Consider the following 20,164-nt stretch of genomic DNA (forward strand, 5'->3'; position numbering starts at 1 on the left):
GCTGATTAGCAGCATCTCATTTCCTCCTCAGTTCTTCTCTTCTCACTCTCTATCATAATTACTTTCTGAAATCTGTGTTTTATATAGTATAATAAAAAGGACATTTGGTTCATGGAGGGATTGTTGTCTTATTTCAGTGGTTAAACGTACAAGACAGGTGTGTGATGTGTTACAAAAAAATAACATTTTAAAAATTGAAATACAAGGGACCCTTTTCTAATTCGTATTTTATTTGGTACAGCTTTGCATATACTCCTGGGTGCTCTTTGGATTTTTCCCTTTTGGCCTATAAATGAGAATTATAATGGCACATATGTTCTCATCAGACCTGGGTCAAATACGTATTTGTTTTGGATTCAAATATTTTCTGTGCTCTATTGAATTTGCCTGATGTAATTCAGCCTGCCAATATGATCAGAAGGCAGGGTTTGTGCTTTTTGAGAGTATTTAATTTGTTACAATACACCAGACAAGATCAGTAAAGCATAGAAAAGTATTTGAATCCAAAACAAATACATATTTTACCCAGGTCTGGTTCCCATTAATGAATGGTTTTGCATTATCATAAATTTCATCAACTTAATATAAGTTGTTCTGGATACTTATTATTACTGCTGTGTTGGATAGTTGGATTTTTTTATTAGACTGCACAGTGTGTTCTTAAAGGTTTGCTTTAAAGGGTATGATTTAAATCCTTGTAAAAACTGCATTTTACTTTTTAAAATTTTTAACTTCCCATTTCATGTAAAATATATATGTTTATCTGAAATGTAATTAAATGTCTAGATTGGAAGTACCCCTCCAATGTTTCATCAATCCTGTTTTGCTTGCAGACTATTTTCAATCCTGCATCAGATGTTTGACAGATTCTGCCACATAGACAGTAGATTCCCCAATGATGAGGTGTATGTTTTTTTGTTTGTTTTTTTTAACAGAAATCCTCAATGCAAGGTCTATGGGCTTGTTATTTAATGCCATTTAAAATAATCACATGTAGTCCAAGTACCAACATTTAGATGGAATGTACTGTACTTAACCAAGTTAATATTACATTGTTAAAGAATAGCAGCTATGCAAACATACTGGTTTTATTTTTATTTTTTTTAACTAAGTTTTCAAACTCCAAAGGATAATTTTAAGCTTGCAAATGTTTCTTTGCTCAGTGTCGTAGTCTTTGTTATGTAGCTAGCTAACGTTTAATAAATCGCATAGCCCATTACTTTCCGCAATGCAGTAAAACTCTGAGCGGATTTATTTTGTCCACCGCCGTGAAACTCCGGGTAAATTACTGGATAGTCCATCGTATTCACATGACAACAGCGCTTCTTGTGCAGCTAGCACAGAACTGGCTACTGGTCTAGTAGTTTTGCGGTAGGGATGCTTAATTCTTAAGTTTCCATTTTCTCTAACAATCGAAATGACACAAGCGGAGAGAGAACAAGAAAATGGAAAAGAGAAAGAAAAGGAACGTGAAAAGGAGAAAGAGAAGGAGCAGCGTGGCGTAAAAAGGCCGATAGTTCCACCCGTCATCCCGGAGCCTCTTCAAGAGGTACGTCAGCTAACTTGGCTAGCTAGACTAAACTAGTTATTTCCTATTTAAATGACTAGTTATCCATCTAAGATCAACTTTCAAAGGGAACTAAAGAGTTAACATTGGCTGACTAACTTTACTCATTTTACCTTTATGAAGCTTATTTATTTATGGTTTTAAATGCAGTCCGTTTAGCTATCAGAGTGGCTGTCTTTGGAAATGTCGCGTACGTTAATACGTATCATGGGTACTTGGCTAACTTAACTAGCTCGTTAGTTTTGGTAGTCTGTGTCTCATAAAAAACACGTTTTCAACGTACAAAAATGCCAAGTTACTCACACATACAAAACATACCCCGTCTATAACTCATTCATTCACACTGCCAAAATCCAGGCCTGCGATTAAAAGTATTGATATCAAAATGACGCCAAGTTACGGTACTACGAACAATATAGGCTATCTTGCCTCACCGAAATTACATAAGATGTATTCCAAAGCAATGCTACCCAATATTTCCTCAATTCTTTCAAGTCACTTGGCCCTGTGTGTATAAGCATGCACTACATGGGCAGGCCAAACATGTGTGGATGGCTTTCTCACAGTCAAGATTGATTGAATAGGCGTGTATATGTCCAATTTGTATTGGTATGTATGTATTTCGCTGCCCAGCCTTTCTGTTGCATGAATGATAGTATGTTTCTTGGTATAAGTGTGTGTTCGTAAATGTGAATGTAACATGCTGGCAGGGAAATGTCCCCATGGGGATAAAGAAGTTCTCTATGTATGTAGGCTATGTACAATATGTAGGCTATTTTACATGCAGTAGCCTACTTCTTGTACGTAGCAAATATACAAGAGCTTGTACATTTACTGAAATTCAGTTCAGAAGCAAGTATAAACATATGTTTTCTGGAGAAATATGCTTCCTGTAGTTACTCGCCAGCAGTTTTGTATATGAATTTCAATGTGTTCCATGAGGCAATTCAGGCAGTTACTCGCCAGCAGTTTTGTATATGAATGTCAATGTGTTCCATCAGGCAATTGGACTAGCTCGTTAGTTTTGGTAGTCTGTATCTCATAAAAAACACGTTTTCAACGTACAAAAATGCAAAGTTACTCACACATACAAAACATACCCCGTCTATAACTCATTCATTCACACTGCCAAAATCCAGGCCTGCGATTAAAAGTATTGATATCAAAATGACGCCAAGTTACGGTACTACAAACAATATAGGCTATCTTGCCTCACCGAAATTACATAAGATGTATTCCAAAGCAATGCTACCCAATATTTCCTCAATTCTTTCAAGTCACTTGGCCCTGTGTGTATAAGCATGCACTACATGGGTAGGCCAAACATATGTGTGGATGGCTCTCTCGCAGTCAAGATTGATTGAATAGGCGTGTATATGTCCAATTTGTATTGGTATGTATGTATTTCGCTGCCCAGCCTTTCTGTTGCGTGAATGATAGTATGTTTCTTGGTATAAGTGTGTGTTCGTAAATGTGAATGTAACATGCTGCGAGGGAAATGTCCCCATGGGGATAAAGAAGTTCTCTATGTATGTATGTACAATATGTATTTTATATGCAGTATTTATTGTACGTAGCAAATAGGCTATACAATAACTTGCACATGTACTCAAATTCAGTTCAGAAGCAAGTATAAACATGTTTTCTGGAGAAATATGCTTCCTGTAGTTACTCAGCAGCAGTTTTTTACATTAATTTCAATGTGTTCCATGAGGAAATTCGAAATATTTGACTCTTTGATCTGACAGAAAGTTTGCATGACATTGTAAAATGGTAAGATTACAAAACACAGGGCCAAGTGACTTGAAAGAACTGAGGAAATTTTGGGTAGCATTGCTTTGAAATACATCTTATGTCATTTCGGTGAGGCAAGATAGCCTATATTGTTTGTAGTACCGTAACTTGGCGTCATTTTGATATCAATACTTTTGAGTAACTTGGCATTTTTGTATGTTGAAAACGTGTTTTTTATGAGATTACTATTTACAATTATTACAATTATGAGTGAGGGTAAAAGCAAGAAATGTGTTCCTAGCTGGGTTTGAACCTTGCACCCTGTGTTCCCAAGACTGTAACCTTGCCCACTGGGCCACAGCAGACTAGCTGTTTAAAGTGGAAATGTTTCAGAATAAGAAGGTATGGGTATTTTGCGTGTATATGCGAGTTTTTGATTGGGTTGTGTAGGTGAATATTTTGCTGGTGTCGGTAAAATGTCCAATGGGGAGACATGTTGTTAGTGGGATTGGCGGCAGGAAAAATAAGAAGAAGAAGAAGGAGAAAACGCAAAGTCCCCTTAGTTTGGGGCTTTATTGTGTGGACATGTTTATGAATTCTGTCTGTTGAAATGGGGTGAGAATGTACAGAATTTAATGTTTTTAAGGGCTGAGTGTCTGTAGCTGTTCTGGTTAATTCTGTGGGGAACCCTGAAAAGTGCCAAACTCTCGGTGCTGTATAGGTATGGGGCATGCCCCCTCCAAGGCGTAACTTGGCGGGATGGAATACCTGCCATCCCAATAACTTGGCGGGATGGCATACCTGCCATCCCAATAACTTGGTGGCGGGATGACATACCTGCTATCCCAATTTTGAAGTGATCTCTGAACGAACGATGTGCTGCTAGCTGCCTAGTTAACAGGGTGAGTCAGTAGCTACCACAATATTAGTCCAACTAGAGGGCTTGCTAAATTTAGCGGCTAACATAAATGATCTAACTACATTTACTGGTAGATTTGAGTTGTTTTTTTGCATGAAAAACATGGTTTCATTTCGTACTGTATACTGGAGGGTGGGCATTACTTACGGAGCTGGAGTACAATTCTATTTTGACGTGATAACTAACGATATCTGACCATGTGCGTTTTCTCGCAGATAAGCTCATTCACATATTGGTTTATCCTCCAGCAAATCCAGAGTAATTTCGTCGTCGTGATACATCCTGGTTCGAAAACACTGAGGATTGGACGAGCCACGGATACCCTTCCCGCAACCATTCCTCATGTTATTGCGCGAAGGCAAAAGCAAAGTGGACTGCCCCGGTACGAGGACCCTTGGCTCATGAGAGAAGGCCTTAACGTGAGTGCCTATCAGTTACACATTAAGTACAATAATAGATTCAAAGCAGCAGATACTGAATGTGAATTTCGATTTTGCAGTGCAACGGAAGAGACATCACATAGTATTTTGCTTGTAGTATCCATCATTATATCTTTCCTCGCTACTCTTAACGGTATACACTAATGTGGTAGCACCAATGATTGTGAATTGAAATTATCCTGCAGCCATCATTATAGACGCAGCACTTCTACTGTAAAAATTGCTTGCGTTGCAGGTGTGTAGATATGGATTCACACATGGATAGTTTTTAATATCTATTTCCATTTCTGTTCGAAGAGGCCAGAAAGTAATGAGCAGAGGCAGAATGGTCTTAAAATGGTTGACCAGGCCATTTGGTCAAAGAAAATGTCCAATGGAGTGAGAAGAACTCCAGTCTCTGCTGAGCAAGTGAGTCTGACTTTGTGTGTTTCGAGATCGGTTTGTCCTTCCAGACAGTGAGCTACATTTAATATTCTATTTCCATATTTTATTTAAGGCAAGGTCATACAACAGACAAATACGACCAGCAGTCCTGGACACCAGCCCTCGAGTGAAGTGGACCAACACAACTCAACACCCTGAGTTTCTGGTGGGGGAAGAGGTGGGGCACCCCAGCCAACAGCCCACAACCTCCACTACATTGGGTGGAAAGACTGTATAGCTCCCTGTACTTCTTAAAGCAAAAATAGGAGTACCCAGTCACATAAATCAATAATCTTGCAATCCCATTCAGTTAACTTTTTCCCTTGCCTCAAGTGTGTCTGAAATGGCCTTTTTACTGCCATTAACAGGCGCTGTACGTGAACCCTGCAGACTGCTACAGTGTTCACTGGCCCATCTGCCGGGGCCAACTGAACATTCACAGCGGCCCTGCTGGCTCTCTCACAGCTGTGCTGGCTGACTTGGAGGCCATATGGTCCCACGCTATACAGAAGTTTCTGGAAATCCCTCTGAAAGATCTGAAGGTACAGCTCTGCTGGGTTGATGTAAATCACTGCCTTTAGGGGCCAGTTTATGTGGATCAACATTTTTACATAGATACAGTATAGGATATTTCCATACCGGAAATTAGAAGAATAAAATGCTTTTCAAAAAAATTATAATAACATTGCCCCTGGGATTTTGATAAAACCTTTCCTTAATTTGCCTTTTTCAATTTTATTGCACTGTTGTTACATGTGTAGAGTACCTGTGTTTGTCTGGCAGTATTACAGATGCATCCTGTTGATCCCTGACATCTACAACAGACAGCATGTAAAGGAACTGGTGAACATGCTTCTTGTGAACATGGGCTTTTCAGGTATTAAAAAGATGCTTGGTCTCTCACTGTTATTGTGCCTGACAGACTGAACAAGGTTCTTAGGTTAGAACAGCGATTTCTGTGTTCAGCAGGCAGATATTCATCAGCACTTTCACTGCTTGTAAAATTTATCATGTGGATTTGTTGACTCGTACAATACTGACTGGTCATTTAGTGGAAATGATAGTAGGACTGTATCTCGGATGTCATATTCACTTTGTCCATGGGATGTCAGCCTTTTCTTTGGGAAACATCTGGGGCTAGTTTCTCTTGCTGGGCTTTAACAGTTTGTAAGTATTTTGTCAGACATTTTTATATTTGTCTATGATTTGATTTTACACTAGTTGCACCAACTGAAAAGAACCCTGGTTTTTCTTATATGTGGGTTAAGTAATGTGCATTCTTGTGGATAAAAAATATAACCGCAGTTGGTGGGCAGCACAGCCATACTTAGATTTTACTTGTGGTCTTTCCTAGGCTTAGCATTTGCCCTCAGGCATAATATAAATGACACGCACTGAGCTAGATTACCTGCAACAGGTTTTCAGTTTTATGTCTGGCTTAAGCTCTGTTGGACAAAACGTTAAGTCAGGTGTAATCCCAGCTGGTACAACCGGCCCCTGTCTGGCACCAGAGCTAAAAAAAACTAATTTTGACGCAGTTTTAAACAACTTACTTTAAATGAATAATCGACAAGCTGAAAATGATCTGTTTAATTTCCCCCATTCTTTCGGTAGCCATTGTGGTTCACCAGGAGTCAGTGTGTGCCACATTCGGCAGCGGGCTGAGCAGCGCCTGTGTGGTGGACGTGGGGGATCAGAAGACCAGCCTGTGCTGTGTTGAAGATGGCGTGTCCCATAGGAACTCCAGGTGCAAGTCTTCTCAATCAGTGAAAATCAGAGTTACAATTTTTTAAAGTTATGTGTCTAGGATATCCATGTCAGATGCTGAATGATGTACAATTGTGAAAGAGATCCACAAGTTTTCTTGTGTAATAATTAGAGACTGTTTTTTTGCTTATTTCCACCATGGAGAGAGCAAAAGTTTACAACACTGACCGCTTGTTTGCTGGGGATTGAAGGTTACTAGAGTTCCCTTTCATAGACTTTGCTCCTTACGCACACAAAGTCGACAACTGTACCGTGGGCTGATTGTTTCTCCCACACTGGTCCCTGTCCAAGATCAGCTGTCAGCTTATATCCTTTATAACAGTTTTCAATAAAGTTGTTTGCTTACTTATTCATCTGTAATTTCCGGTGCCTGCCAAAGGCTACTAAAGCTCTTTGCCCTGCCCATGCTCTGCACAAAAGATAAAGTTCATACCCTGTGATAGTGTTCCAGGAATTTTCATAATACTCAGATGAGTAACGCACTGCAGCTTGTGTGGGTATGCATAACCAGGCGGCCAAAACCAGGCTTCTTTTTGAAGCTCATTTCCTTGTGTTGTTGAGAGACATGTCTTGCTAAGCCAGTGTGGCTGGCTCCAGTATAGGTGTTTCAGCCACCCAAGTCAGTTGTAACAATATAGTCAAAAATCAGTCAATCATTTTTTCCCTACAAGAAAATGTTGTCTCAGTAGGTGTTTCTTCTTCGTCTAATGTCTCCCTATGTGCTGATTTGGTCTGATTTGTTCTGATGAACTAATTAAGGAATGTGGAGGAATTAGGGAAAGTTTAAGTCACTGCTGAGTCACTGCATCTCACGTGCTTAGTTGACGACCCGTACTCGGCGAGACTTCGTGTCCATAAAAGGGTCCCCCTTTTCTCTGCTTTCTCTGACTCCAGTTTCTACAATATGGTGGTGCCCGAAAACATTTTTCACCAAGCCCATGGAAAGTCAATAGGTGACATCACAGTGACGTGGTCCATATTTTTTTCTACAGTCTACGGGCATAACCCCCCTGCTGTGTGTGCACCCCCTACAGGCTGTGTCTGGCATACGGAGGCTCTGATGTGACCCGATGCTTCTTCTGGTTGCTGCAGAGAGCTGGTTTTCCCTACAGGGATTGCCAGCTGTCAAACAGAATGGACTGCATCCTGTTACAGCAGCTAAAGGAGACCTTCTGTCACCTGGACCAGGTGTGCCCCACTAGCATAACACTCACCGCTCCCCTAGATTTACCACTCCCCTAGCCACAAACACAGCACGCTGTGCATCTCTGTCACCTGGACTAGGTCTGCTACAAACTCACAGCACAAATACGCACCATTCGTTACTGCACAAAATTCACAATTCAAGCTGAAATTGAAAATGGCTTGTGGGAACTATTTACAGTGCTGCAGATGGTGTTGATTAAACAGTTCCAGTAGTCCAGTGCCATTTTGTAACACCTGCAGTACTTCTTGATGCTCTAGGACATCTCGGGCCTTCAGGAGCATGAATTTAGAACACGGTTCCCGGACTCTCCAGCTTTGCTGTACCAGCTTCGACTTGGTGATGAAAAACTACAGGTATGCTCCTCCCCTGTTTCCTGTGATCTTGGAATTAAATAAAGGTAGTACTGTATATCAATGGCAGGATTTCCCTTTAGTTCGTAAGGTATGCATTATATAGGTTTTCTGATATTGAAGAAATGGAACCGCATCCTATTTATTTATTTATGATTCAGTCCTTTGCCTCTTTTGCTCCTTTACGGGCATTGTCATTGGGATTGTTTAGAATGAGTGTGTGCCTGGCATGCTTGTCCTTTTCATCTTTTTCTAGGTGCTTTACCCATGTGTGATATCTGGGTTGAGTCTGTGTCCCATGCTCTGTGGCATTGGTTGATGGTTTTGTTTATGGGTGGCTGGATTGACTGATCGGATTGTGATGTGGGGCCTTAAATCTCTGATCCAGGCTCCGATGGCGTTGTTCTACCCCGCCACCTTTGGGATTGTGGGGCAGAAGATGACTGCCCTGCAGCATCGCTCCCAGGGTGACCCCGAGGATCCTCATGATGAGCACTACCTGCTGGGAACCCAGAGCAAGCAGGACCAGGTTGGACCCTTTTCTCTCACAGTGTCAACATGTACCTCACTGGCCCAGGTGGAGAGCACTTCAATTTGCAGTCCCCTAAGTACTGCATATTTACCAGGTAAATATAGATAAGAATAGCACACAATTGGGTAATTGCCACTGGTAAGAGCATAGGTAAAATACTAAGAAACTCAAACTGAAAGACTTAGAAACTCCTCTATTATTCAGTAGACATTGGGGACTGTAAATGGAAGCATCACCCATTTTTCTGGTGATTATTCCTGGAAATATAAATGCAATGGATGCTGCCTACTGGACTTTGTACTTTCTTATATGTTCATGCTACTCTCTGGCCTCTTTTACCTCTCCAGAGTTAGCTCTCATTGCTTTGTTTTGTTCTGTGCAGTGCATATCCCATTCCGCTTTTGTTTTCGCATTTGTACATATTACAAGGTGGAAAATGATGAAGTAGATGTTGAGTGCTCTTTTTTGGCTCATTTGTTTTACACACTTCCTTGTTTAATCTTATTTGTATAACCCTGTTTGTTTGCCCTCTTGCTCTCTCTGCTGTACAGTCCTCCAAGGCAACAGCAGAGCGCAAGGCTTTAGCCAAGCCCTCTGGCTTTGACGGGGAGTCCTGCAGCCAGGGCACCGACCCCTCGGAACGAGGCCACGCCCAGGACATGGAGCTGGGACAGGCCCAGGGCGACTGCCTGCTGGGAGGGGCTGACATGGAGGAACCCCCCTCGGCTCTTCTGTCCCGAAAGACTGCCGTGACACAGTTTGAGGGCAAAGCCCTGGGCCTGGACAAGGCCATCCTGCACAGCATTGACTGCTGCGGTAAGGCACTTCACACGCTGCGCCCACTGCCTGTGGCCCGGTTAGCCACGGGCTGCTAGCTATCTATCCACTGAACCAACACAAACACACCTCTTATCAGCACCCCCAGGCTAAGCTTTTGCCCACCAAACCCATCCCCAGCACATCAGGAAAAGAGCAGGATGTTCTGCAGATGTCCGTGTAGCGCGCTGGTGCTGATGTCTGGCTGATGCCTTTCTCTCTGTCTCAGCATCGGATGAGACCAAGCGGAAGATGTACAGCTCCATCCTGGTGGTGGGCGGCGGCCTGATGTTCCACAGGGCTCAGGAGTTCCTCCAGCACCGGATCCTCAACAAGATGCCCCCCTCCTTCCGCAGGGTGGTGGAGAATGTGGAGGTCATCACGCGCCCCAAGGTACAGTACATGTGTAACATTGAACTTGGCTTTTAATGAAAGCTTGTGAAAAACTTTTAAAGGCTTATACATTGGTGTAGGCCTAATATAGCCAACCAGCCATTTTCTGTGAGTTTTTGTTTTTAATCTTTAAATCTTTTTTGAATTCTTCAGGTATCAGAGCACTTTCCGTTATACGCAGAAAATGACTGTATGATTTATGACATCCCAGGTGTATTTTAGAAATGAAGTGTAGATGTAGATGAAGATGTAGAGGTGTCTATGAATGCTTAGGTTCAAAATCAGTCTTCCCTCAGCGATTAAATGAGTGGAATGATGTCATGGGGTCTCTTAGGACCTGGACCCCCGGCTGATCGCCTGGAAAGGGGGTGCAGTCTTGGCCTGTCTGGACACCACCCAGGAAATGTGGATCTACCAGCGGGAGTGGCAGCGTTTCGGCGGGCGCATGCTGAGGGAGAGGGCGGCGTTCGTCTGGTAATCCATTGAGCTGACCGTACCGGAACTCGCACCCAGTCCATTTTTATACCATGTACATTTGCTGTATATCAGAATGGAACTGTATTTTATTCATTACCTGTCTAGTTTATTTTTCAAAGTCCATTCCGAGCGACGTTATATTGTACAGGAATTTGTGTATATACCAGCTTTTGAATTTTTTTCTCTTGAAAATTAAAGCTTTTCTTGTTGTATTATACTGTTGCACCTTTTGTTGTTCGAAAGTAGCCTAACCAGCACATTGGTGGTGACCCATTTCAGAGCTTTTATAAGGAAAATTTCTGCCTGTAATTCGAGAGTGTATGCCATCTTAATTCAGTTTTTTGTTTCTGAGGGAGAGTTTGAAATTCATCAGGTTTCCTGTTTTTAAGGGTGTGGTATGAATCACTACTATGCTACATGTCTGTGTCATCTGGTGCCTGCCTGCCTTCAGTGTGGAAAACAAACACAGAAACACAGATGCAATCCGAGACTGCGGATCCTTGCCCTTTGGTTCAACTGCAGCAGGCGAGATGGTGAAATTTAATACCCTTATGATGAGGGTAAAATACAGTATAGTGAGACCTTCAATACACCAGCATTGACATAACCCCTTGCTGGGCGATTTGATGTTTCTGTTCCCCATGTTGCTAAGACAAATTCAAATGCAAACGTAAAAGTAAAAAAGCTTTTAATGGAATACTGGCAGTTGTACAGTGGCGTTAAATTCAGAAACTTAAAATCATTAGTTTCAGTGAAATGAAACGGTTCAGTAGTACTACTGCTTTGATACTACCGTCTAAATCTAACTCTCTAAATCCAAATCTTAGTAATGCAAAATACTGAGTGTAGAACAGCATATGGGGACCAGTACCTAAAGCTGGGCCTTCACTGGAATCAGTGGAGCAAAGCCACCTGCGCAGTGTGACTAAAGATGTTCCACTGTCTGTAACTCTTGTATGGCATCCGCCAGCCTCCCAATCGCATCACCGTTAAGGGACCCTGGCTTTAGCTCCACTGAGGGAAAGCAGCAGGGCTCTGGGCCGCTGTTGTGAAGGTGTCTGCCCAGCTTCTCCACCTCCTTCATCAAAGAGAAAGACTTGCACACCCTGAGGGCTGCAGGGAGGCACTTCGCCTCAGGCCTGTCGCCCAGGTGCACAGTGCAGTACTTCCCCAGTGCGGTCAGGCCCTGCACCTGGCCCTCCAGCATGTTGAGCGCCAGAGAGAACACGTCCTCCGTGGAGGCCGGGACCGCGTGGTCTCTCAGCGCCGCGAGCTGGTGGTGTCTGGCCGCGCTCTCCCAGGACTCCGTTCTCCGCGCGCACACGATGACCACGTTGTCCGCGCGCTCGGTGTGTGTGGTGAGCCAGCGCACGGGCCCCTGCTCCGCTATCCTCCCCCGCTCCCACACGTCTATGGAAACCCTGCAGCGCCACTGGGACTGCAGGAACTCTGCAAACGCCACCACCGCCCTCTGAAACGCCCTGTTTCCAGCGGGGTAGACCACCAGCACAGACACGAGTGGGACGGCTTGGCTTTTCCCACCAGATTCAGAGTAATTCTTGTATGCTTTATCTACAATTAGAGGAGAGAAACCAGGGATTACCGTAATCAGCTCAAAACCAGAAGCATTGTGTACCTCATTGGAATATAACTGACTGAAGGAGAAAAATATTCTCTATGAATTGCTTTTACCTGGCCAAGTGTATTAGTATAAAAGAATAATTCTGTTTTCAGCATTCAATATTCTGTAGGCACATTTACAATTGACCAATTTGGAGCAAATCTGTCTGTTTTATAAACAATACTTACACCATATAAGAACAGCAACTGACACCAGCACCATCATACTACTGGTAAGACAAAGCAAAAATGTCCAATTTGCGGGTTCTGTGGGAAAAATGAATGAACAGGATTAGAACACACCTGGTTTTGTCAAATGATTTTCCCTTGGTTTCAGAAGTTCAGTCAATCTCACAATAAAGAGTAAAGATGACCTCTAAACCTCCATTATGGTGGTTATTTCTCAAGATATAATAATAAAATATATTATTAATAATTAAAATTAAGAATAACATAAAGCAACTTGAATCAACATGTTTCAAGAAAGGGTAAATGGAATTCATTGATGGCATAGCATTAGCCAGTAATACTCCCCTTCTGGGGGGCGGCAGTCCACTGGGGCAATTCTTTCATCACATAATTGGCCACAATTTGGAAAGTATGGCAAGATCTGAAATGTAAAATTGAATTGAAGTTTACTGCATGATGAAACTGACAGGCCAGGATTTCTTGTATTTAAATATATACAGTACTGTGCAAAAGTCTTAGGCACCCTAGATTTTAAAATATAATACATAGTATATATTTGGTCTTAGATGTTTATTTTTTGTTTTCTGCATTAGCGAGTCAGTAGAAAGAGCAAATTTGAGATTTCCAAACATGAATTTTCCAAAAAATGAAATTTTACAGATACATTTTTGTATTTTGTTAAATAAAGTAATATTTTAAGTAATACTGTGGCAAGTTCTCCAAAATGCTTGGAACAACCTACCAGCCGATTTTCTTATAAAACAGCAGGACAGTGTACCTAAGAGAATTGATGTAGTTTTAAAGGCAAAGGGTGGTCACACCAAACATTGATTTTATTTAGTTTTTAACTATTTACTGCTCTCTATATTATTTTTTCGATATTCATAACTTTTCATTTCATTATTTTTGAAAGCATCTTAGCTGTGCAGCATTTGTTTTACAGGTGCCTAAGACTTTTATACAGTACTGTATGTATGTATGTATGTATGTATATATGTATATATATATAATATCAATATCATATGCGATTGTAATGGTATTCCTGTACATATAAGGAGAAAAACTGATTTATCTGTTTCTGAAAATAGAGGAAATGCTTCAGAATGTGATATTTTTAAGTGTACTGTATGTACTAGTAGCCAAATCCCTTAGGCAAGGTTATGTGACTGACTGGCTAATTTGCTAACGTAGTTATGGTAGAAAGGTTGAGTGTAATGCAGTCCTGCTAATGTTCTCCACTTTAGGGATAATTTCAGTGATCATGACACCTGCTGTGTTAAACGCTTAAGCATGAGCTGTGGTGGTATGATATCTAGCCAGCTAGTTTAGGAAGAGAGTTATTACAATGGCAACAATATAGTTCACATATAGTGTGTTATTAAAATAACAAGCATCTCAGGAGGCTGCGAGACATTGTATGAACACCTTGCACCGTCATTTTTGTACTAGCATTGCTTTGTACCACATTTAACAATATATAACCCTCTCTTGAGGGGCAAGCTCCCTTTGAATAAGCCATCCATGCACAGAACTATTGGACCTGATCCTGTTGAACAGAAGTGAACGTGCGATCGGCGTTCAAACCCTAATATGAAGAGAGTCACAAGGCCCTGTAGCATTCAGTGTTTTTGTCCACTTGGATTTTCCCTCCTGTTAGAAAACAGGAATCTTTCAGGTTGGATCATAGAGGTAGAACTCTGAAGGCATTGCAATCAGCCCAGAACATGGAAGCAATCATTTTTCATTTAATCTGCACAAAGATCAATGTCAAAAACAGAAAACTAAATAAAGCAACAAACATGAATTCACTTCAAAACGGAGCTTATTAGGACACTTACTGTGAAACTCTTGTCTTCGCTGATGATTATAACAGAATCGTGGCATTCCTCCAGTGATGCACATCTCCACAGCTGTAAATCATACTCTGTGGCATACTTACTGGAAGTAAAGTTCACTTCTACTTGACCGTTAATGAAGATGCTTGCAATGTTTGGTTCCCACACTGCAAACATATTTCAAAGCTCATACGGCAACACCAAAAAGGGCAATATCATACCAAGTACTGGCACTACTGAGCATTACTAAAATACTGACTATACACCAAAGAGATCAACATTGCAGCGGGATTAAACCAATTTAGAACATTATACAAATGAGCACAAACTTAAAATGACCGCACTCAAAGATAGACCAACAATACAAAACAAAGACAATAATCACACTTGCCTGATCAAGAATGCTCCGTTAATTAATATATGGGTATCACCAAATGGTAAAAAGTGATTTAATCTTACCTTTGTGTGAACAAGACTCATGCTGCCTCATTATTTCATCACCGCAACCTGAAAAAAAAGGTTATCACACTACAGTGCATTTACATTTGGTACTTGCAATTTGGGTCATAGTTTTTATTTAAATTTCTGAAAAGAGCATGCACCAATGTATGAAAGGTAATATTAGTAATATAAAATGACATACCAGGCACACAATATAATTTTGATTGTGAGGCAATGTCTCCAACCATTGGTGTTGGAAGATTGATTCCTTCAACTCGGTACCATTTATTTGGCAATGCTGGGATTTCCGTGTAATGGAACCACAACTGTGAGATAGAACCACGGGTGTAGTTTAAATTTCAGAAGTGATAGGGACATTTAAGGTGGGAGGTCTGGAGGTCCCCCTCAAAACAAATGCTCATTACATGCAATTCCCAGCATTTTCACAATATTTGGCATAATTTTTGGCATCTCTAATATTTGAAGATCTTTTTGGGTCTGTATATTTTTACTACTGGAACCTAATTTTCGATGGTATTATCATAATTTACCCATGAAAATAAATTAGGCTGTATAGGAAAAACTCTGTGATAACTCGGTAGGTATAGTGATGACTTCACTTTGACCTCATGGCTGCCAAATTAAGTGTTTTATACATATTTATACAAACACTGTATAAGTTGAAATTTCAACTTTAATGTTAGCTAGCTTGCAAAACAAGAGTATAATGCTAGTATAGATGGCGGCAAAATGAAGCACCGAAATCTGCATTGCCATTCGGTCCGGTAGGTACCGTTACTGGTAAATGTTTTAAATAAATGTTGAGAAACAGTTGATCAAAACTCACACTCCAGAAAGAATATAGTCAATGCCTATGGATAGAACTATATGTAGGCCAAAAATAAATAATTTTCATTACGTTTGAACCAAATCATAACATAATTTTAGTTATGTACCTGCTCAAAACCAGCAATTTTAACTTCATCAAATGGAGGGTGATACTGACAAAGGAACTCCTTATCATCAACAATGATACCTGTACCTCTCAGGTACTTATTGCTAGCTGAAACAAAGAAAAATATATTCATAAAAGTATTGATACAATTACAACATGTAACGACATCAAATATTATACCAAATAATATTACAACAATCAATTTTCATGCTTAGCTATAATGAGTATTTTTATTCTACCAGGCGATCAAAAATAATGAGTCAATCCATTCAGAAATTTGGACCAATTCAACTGTTTGGTTTTTTGTTTGTTTTTTTAGCTTAATATTTCCTTTGACTTGAACCATTTAAATATTTCCTGAAATGAAATGAATGTAGACTTTGAATACTGGAAATGTGGGGACTTAGGATAGAAGGATAATACCATGTGTAACTTCCACCGAACACACCAATTTCTAATGGGATGTTCTACAGTTGTATTGACAATACACCCAGTGCGTGACTGGCATGGCAAAACGAGGTGTCTTGGCCACCCCCACTCCAATTTTGGATACCCAATTGGCTTATTAGCATGTATTGCCTCAACTTATTTGGAAGAACTTACAGACAAGCATATGCTTGCCTCCAAAGCATGAGGTATCAGCCACCAGTTCTTATCACACTGCAAGTCGGACTCACTAAGACGAGTTGAAGGAAGACACGTCATATACAACTTAAAAGGATAGCTCACTTTTTTTCTTCTTTTTTTTACATTCTTTCAGTTTTTGTCAATGCTTTGGATTGACAACCTGGGAAATTTTTGTGTAAGATGAATGATACTTTAAATACTTACATAAGTTTCTGATGAGCTGCCTACTTTACTATGGCAAGTATAGGGCATTTGGGGTGGTGGGGGTGGGAGGGTTATAGTCTTCAGCAATAAAAAGGAATTAAAGCAACTCAAAGCAGCTTGTACAGGGACATTATGCCTCCATAGGTTTTACATAGGCTATGCATATTACCAGATTACTCTGCAGAAAAATCATGTTCAACGCTTGGAATATTTTTCTTGGAATTACTTCCAATGTTGCATGCAAACAAACTGCTGAACTCAAGGTCCAGTATGAAATAAGCCTGATGTTTACATTTATAATTATGAATAGCACTATGAAATTAATCTATTTATATGACATGATGCCACTGTACAAGATGCTTTGGAGGTACTCAAACTGTATTTTCTTGTTTTAGACCAGGAACCCGAATGATCTGTACCTGCCATTGTAAAGCCTGCAAGCCATCAGAATGTTCTGTTACCATACATATCTTTTTCTTTTTTTTTTTTTTTGGCAAAGGTGAAATGCGGCCATATTACAAAAAGGGGAAAAAAACATACAATCTATATTGATGGCCCAGCTGATATTCAGAGCAACTGCTGAGTGTTCCTCATGCATGTCAGCAAGCGAGACCTCGAGTGCCGCCAGGGCTGAGGGGTGTTCGTCAGGCTCGGACGGCCATTTGTCTACAAAATGAACAATAAAGAGCTTGTTTAGATTAACATACAGGTTTAAGATGAGCAGTTGACCATACTGGAACAGTTGACCATTCCAGTTATTTCTAAGATCCATATCTGTAACTTGGAGACAGTTTCGCTTCTTCCACACCCTAAAGAACAACTCGATAGCTTAATATATTATTACTTAAATTTTCTCGCACTTGTTGAAATTGGCTTGCCTAACAAATAAAAATTTGGCCCTAGAGGAGGCTTTGTTAATTTTCCATAATACATCAAATCTACACCCCCACTTCTCTTGATAAATCTACCTAATGAGTTTGTACCCCTCTATATTATATTCATCCACATCTTCCTCCCCAAGCCATGTCTCTGTAATCCCAACTCTTTCATAGCACCCACTATTCATAGCAGCCTCAAGTTCCAAAACTTCTAGCATTTAAACAAAGACATTTCAGATTATTACTTCTACACATCCTCTACCATTCTCTCACCCCCCCCCCCCCCCCCCCCCCCCCCCCCCCCCCCCCCCCCCCCTCTTGGTTCCAGATTGTGGTTGTAGCCTGTTTATCAGGGGCTTTTGTTTATCTGATCCTAAAGTTTGTCGAGAAAATTTAGCTTGAATTGGAATATGGGAAATTGTCACCCAGGTTGAATCTCAGGGTTTAAAAAAAAAAAAAAAAATTATCTATAAACTTGTCTAGGAAATTAAGTTTGGATTGCAACCTAGGAGAAAGTGTCTCCTGACCCAAAAGAACAACCCAGTAGCTTAACATGTCAGGGTTCTGTGTCTTCCCCCTGTTATTCCTGGTTGGGCCGCCAGATGGCGGCACCTCTGCTTTGTGTCTTGTTTAATTGTTTTATTGTTTTCAATCATCCAATTATTGGTTGCTTATTGTCTCGTGTTCCCTTCCCTCTCTGTGGCCTGATTGTTCATTGTGCCCTCCTGTGTCTCGTCTGCGTCGTGTCTATTTAAGTCTCCCTTCTCCCTGTGCTGGATCCTTGCCTGCCCGTTGCCTGTTGCCTGCTTTTGGAGTTTGTTGGTTTGTTTGATCGTGCCTTCGAGCGTTTTTCTGCCCTGAGTTGTTCCTGCCCCTGTTCTGTTCTTTACGTGTTTTCGGTCTTTTGTATTTTCTTGTTCCCCGCTTTTTGGAGTTTTTTCTTTGTTATAGCCGCCCTGCGAGGCGTTCTGTTCCCTTTTCTCCCCATTTGTAAGTAAAGTCTTTGTTTAGCCTATTTTGGAGTTTTGTTTTTCCCTGCACTCTGCATTTGGGTCCATTCCCGCGCCATCCCTGACATAACAGAGGGGAAAGACTTGCTTTCCTGGTTTCAACAATGCATTCTGGTTGTAGCCTGGATCTTGGGGCTTTTGTTTTAGTTTATTTAAAGATTTGTCCAGAGTTTGCCCCCTTTTCCCTGTTTTCCCCTCTTTACACTTATCTTTAAATAAATGTACATTGATATAATCAATATGGTATGCATTGTATCTTTTGAGTTAGTAGTACTCACTTCATTCATGCCAATCAGATGCCACAACATGTAGTCAAACATGTAATTTTTACTTCTAAGTATGTGACTTTGAGCTGCAATGACTTTAAAATGTCTAATTTCTGTGAATACCGAATGTTTTTAACATTAAATATTTAGTTAAATCTCCCAAAACTTTTCTTTTATGCTAATTGAACAACATTGAGTGCTGATAATAACTGTTCTGAGTTAGGCTACATCCACTGACACTGTGGGTTCACTCAATCATTTAAGTAATATGCTATATAGCTATATCCATTACCAACCTTAAACCCAGAAAGTTATGCAAAGTTCTGACTTAATTTTATAAGCTTAAAAACTATAAAGCAGTTCTGTTAACTTATTCAGATTTTACACACACACACTCACGCACGCATGCACACACACAGGCAGACACACATACACAATAATTTATTGCTATACTTGTGAGGACTTCCCATTGGCTACATTCATTCCATAACCCCTAAGCCCAACCACTACATGCCTAACCTTAACCTAATTGTAACCCTAACCTTAAGTCCTAACCCTAAAACAGCCTCTTGAACTTGTGGGGACCAGCAGAAGGTCCCCACCTTGCGAATTTTTTCCTCGTATTTCTATCCTTGTGGGGACATTTGGTTCTCACAAAGATAGTGTCTACACACTCACATTCACACACACATATCTACAAGGAAATACGACTCACCGGTTTCTGTACATCGTGCGTTCTGTTAAAGAAAAAATACACGAAATCTGTAAATAAGCGTAGGCTACACCAAGGAAAACGATATTTATCCCAAGTTTACAGATGATAAGACCAATAATTACAAAAAAAATCCTACTATTTGGGCATATGATCCGTTAGCTGTTGACAACTTGAACAGTATAATCCATAGTAAGATCTTCATGTCCGCAAAGGATAGGATATATCGTATTAATATGCGCACTGCTCTCCGCAGTTCAATGCGAGACATTTGTTTTTTTCTTCTTCTTCTTTTTGCGCCACCTAGACCGCCACAGGATGTCGACTTCCGAACGAGAGCTTTTAACTGAATATCAATATATCTACCTCAAAGCAAAGCACGCCCTTTTGACATTATCTTGATAACGGTTCCATATCCCTGAACCACACTTTTATTCCGTCCAGTAACTTTTAAGCAAACAAACTGGTTTTGACGTCTGAGTTCCGGCATTGCTCTTCAAAAAGTAATGGAACACAGCCAATGTTTAGCTATCATACAGCTTCTTGTTGCTTTTTAACCACAGTTCTTTGGAGAAATAATTGGAAATCTTAGCTAGGCAAATAAGACGTTTTAATTTCTGCTTACTTTTCTGGGGGATATTGCAAAAAATGTGTTGATGTGTGCGGCATATAGGCTTGATGCACAAATCAATAGCTCAGGGACATCACCTGTCTTTCCAAAAGTAAAGTTTGTAAGAAATTTAATGGGAAAAGAGGGTGGGGGCAGGTGTTGGTCACCCTCAAAACTGTCTAGCGCAATAAT

General features: G+C 40.6%; 2 protein-coding genes across 2 annotated transcripts; one reads left to right on the top strand and one right to left on the bottom strand.

The window, feature by feature from the left end:
* The first annotated feature begins 1,271 nt into the window (after nt 1–1,271).
* On the top strand, nt 1,272–10,840 carry actr8 (actin related protein 8). The gene is made up of 13 exons (XM_064298293.1): nt 1,272–1,549; nt 4,469–4,639; nt 4,958–5,068; nt 5,157–5,261; nt 5,452–5,625; nt 5,867–5,960; nt 6,698–6,830; nt 7,885–8,038; nt 8,315–8,410; nt 8,796–8,936; nt 9,491–9,755; nt 9,985–10,148; nt 10,483–10,840. The coding sequence occupies exons 1-13, from the start codon at nt 1,418–1,420 to the stop codon at nt 10,624–10,626; spliced, it is 1,884 nt and encodes a 627-aa protein (XP_064154363.1). The 5' UTR covers nt 1,272–1,417; the 3' UTR covers nt 10,627–10,840.
* A 456-nt stretch (nt 10,841–11,296) lies between these two features.
* LOC135234100 (interleukin-17 receptor B) lies at nt 11,297–20,103 on the bottom strand. The gene is made up of 11 exons (XM_064298295.1): nt 19,502–20,103; nt 19,366–19,387; nt 17,037–17,162; nt 15,667–15,773; nt 14,913–15,036; nt 14,729–14,776; nt 14,273–14,436; nt 14,019–14,084; nt 12,780–12,855; nt 12,435–12,512; nt 11,297–12,197 (listed from the first exon to the last, which is right to left on the bottom strand). Exons 1-11 carry the CDS (start codon nt 19,631–19,633, stop codon nt 11,551–11,553), a joined length of 1,590 nt encoding a protein of 529 aa, XP_064154365.1. The 5' UTR covers nt 19,634–20,103; the 3' UTR covers nt 11,297–11,550.
* Between the last annotated feature and the right edge of the window lie 61 nt (nt 20,104–20,164).

Source organism: Anguilla rostrata, chromosome 11 (assembly GCF_018555375.3).
Source record: "Anguilla rostrata isolate EN2019 chromosome 11, ASM1855537v3, whole genome shotgun sequence".
Lineage (NCBI taxonomy): Eukaryota > Metazoa > Chordata > Actinopteri > Anguilliformes > Anguillidae > Anguilla > Anguilla rostrata.

Bases quoted from the DNA above. Each gene is read 5' to 3' on its own strand.
- LOC135234100 (XM_064298295.1), bottom strand. From the start codon at position 19,633: ATGTCTCGCATTGAACTGCGGAGAGCAGTGCGCATATTAATACGATAT. The intron at 15,037-15,666 runs GTACATAACTAA...TCTATCTCACAG, and splicing joins AAATTGCTGGTTTTGAGCAG to TTGTGGTTCCATTACACGGA. The intron at 14,777-14,912 runs GTATGTCATTTT...CTTTTTTTTCAG, and splicing joins AAAATTATATTGTGTGCCTG to GTTGCGGTGATGAAATAATG.
- actr8 (XM_064298293.1), top strand. From the start codon at position 1,418: ATGACACAAGCGGAGAGAGAACAAGAAAATGGAAAAGAGAAAGAAAAG. The intron at 1,550-4,468 runs GTACGTCAGCTA...TTTATCCTCCAG, and splicing joins TCCCGGAGCCTCTTCAAGAG to CAAATCCAGAGTAATTTCGT. The intron at 5,626-5,866 runs GTACAGCTCTGC...TTTGTCTGGCAG, and splicing joins TCCCTCTGAAAGATCTGAAG to TATTACAGATGCATCCTGTT.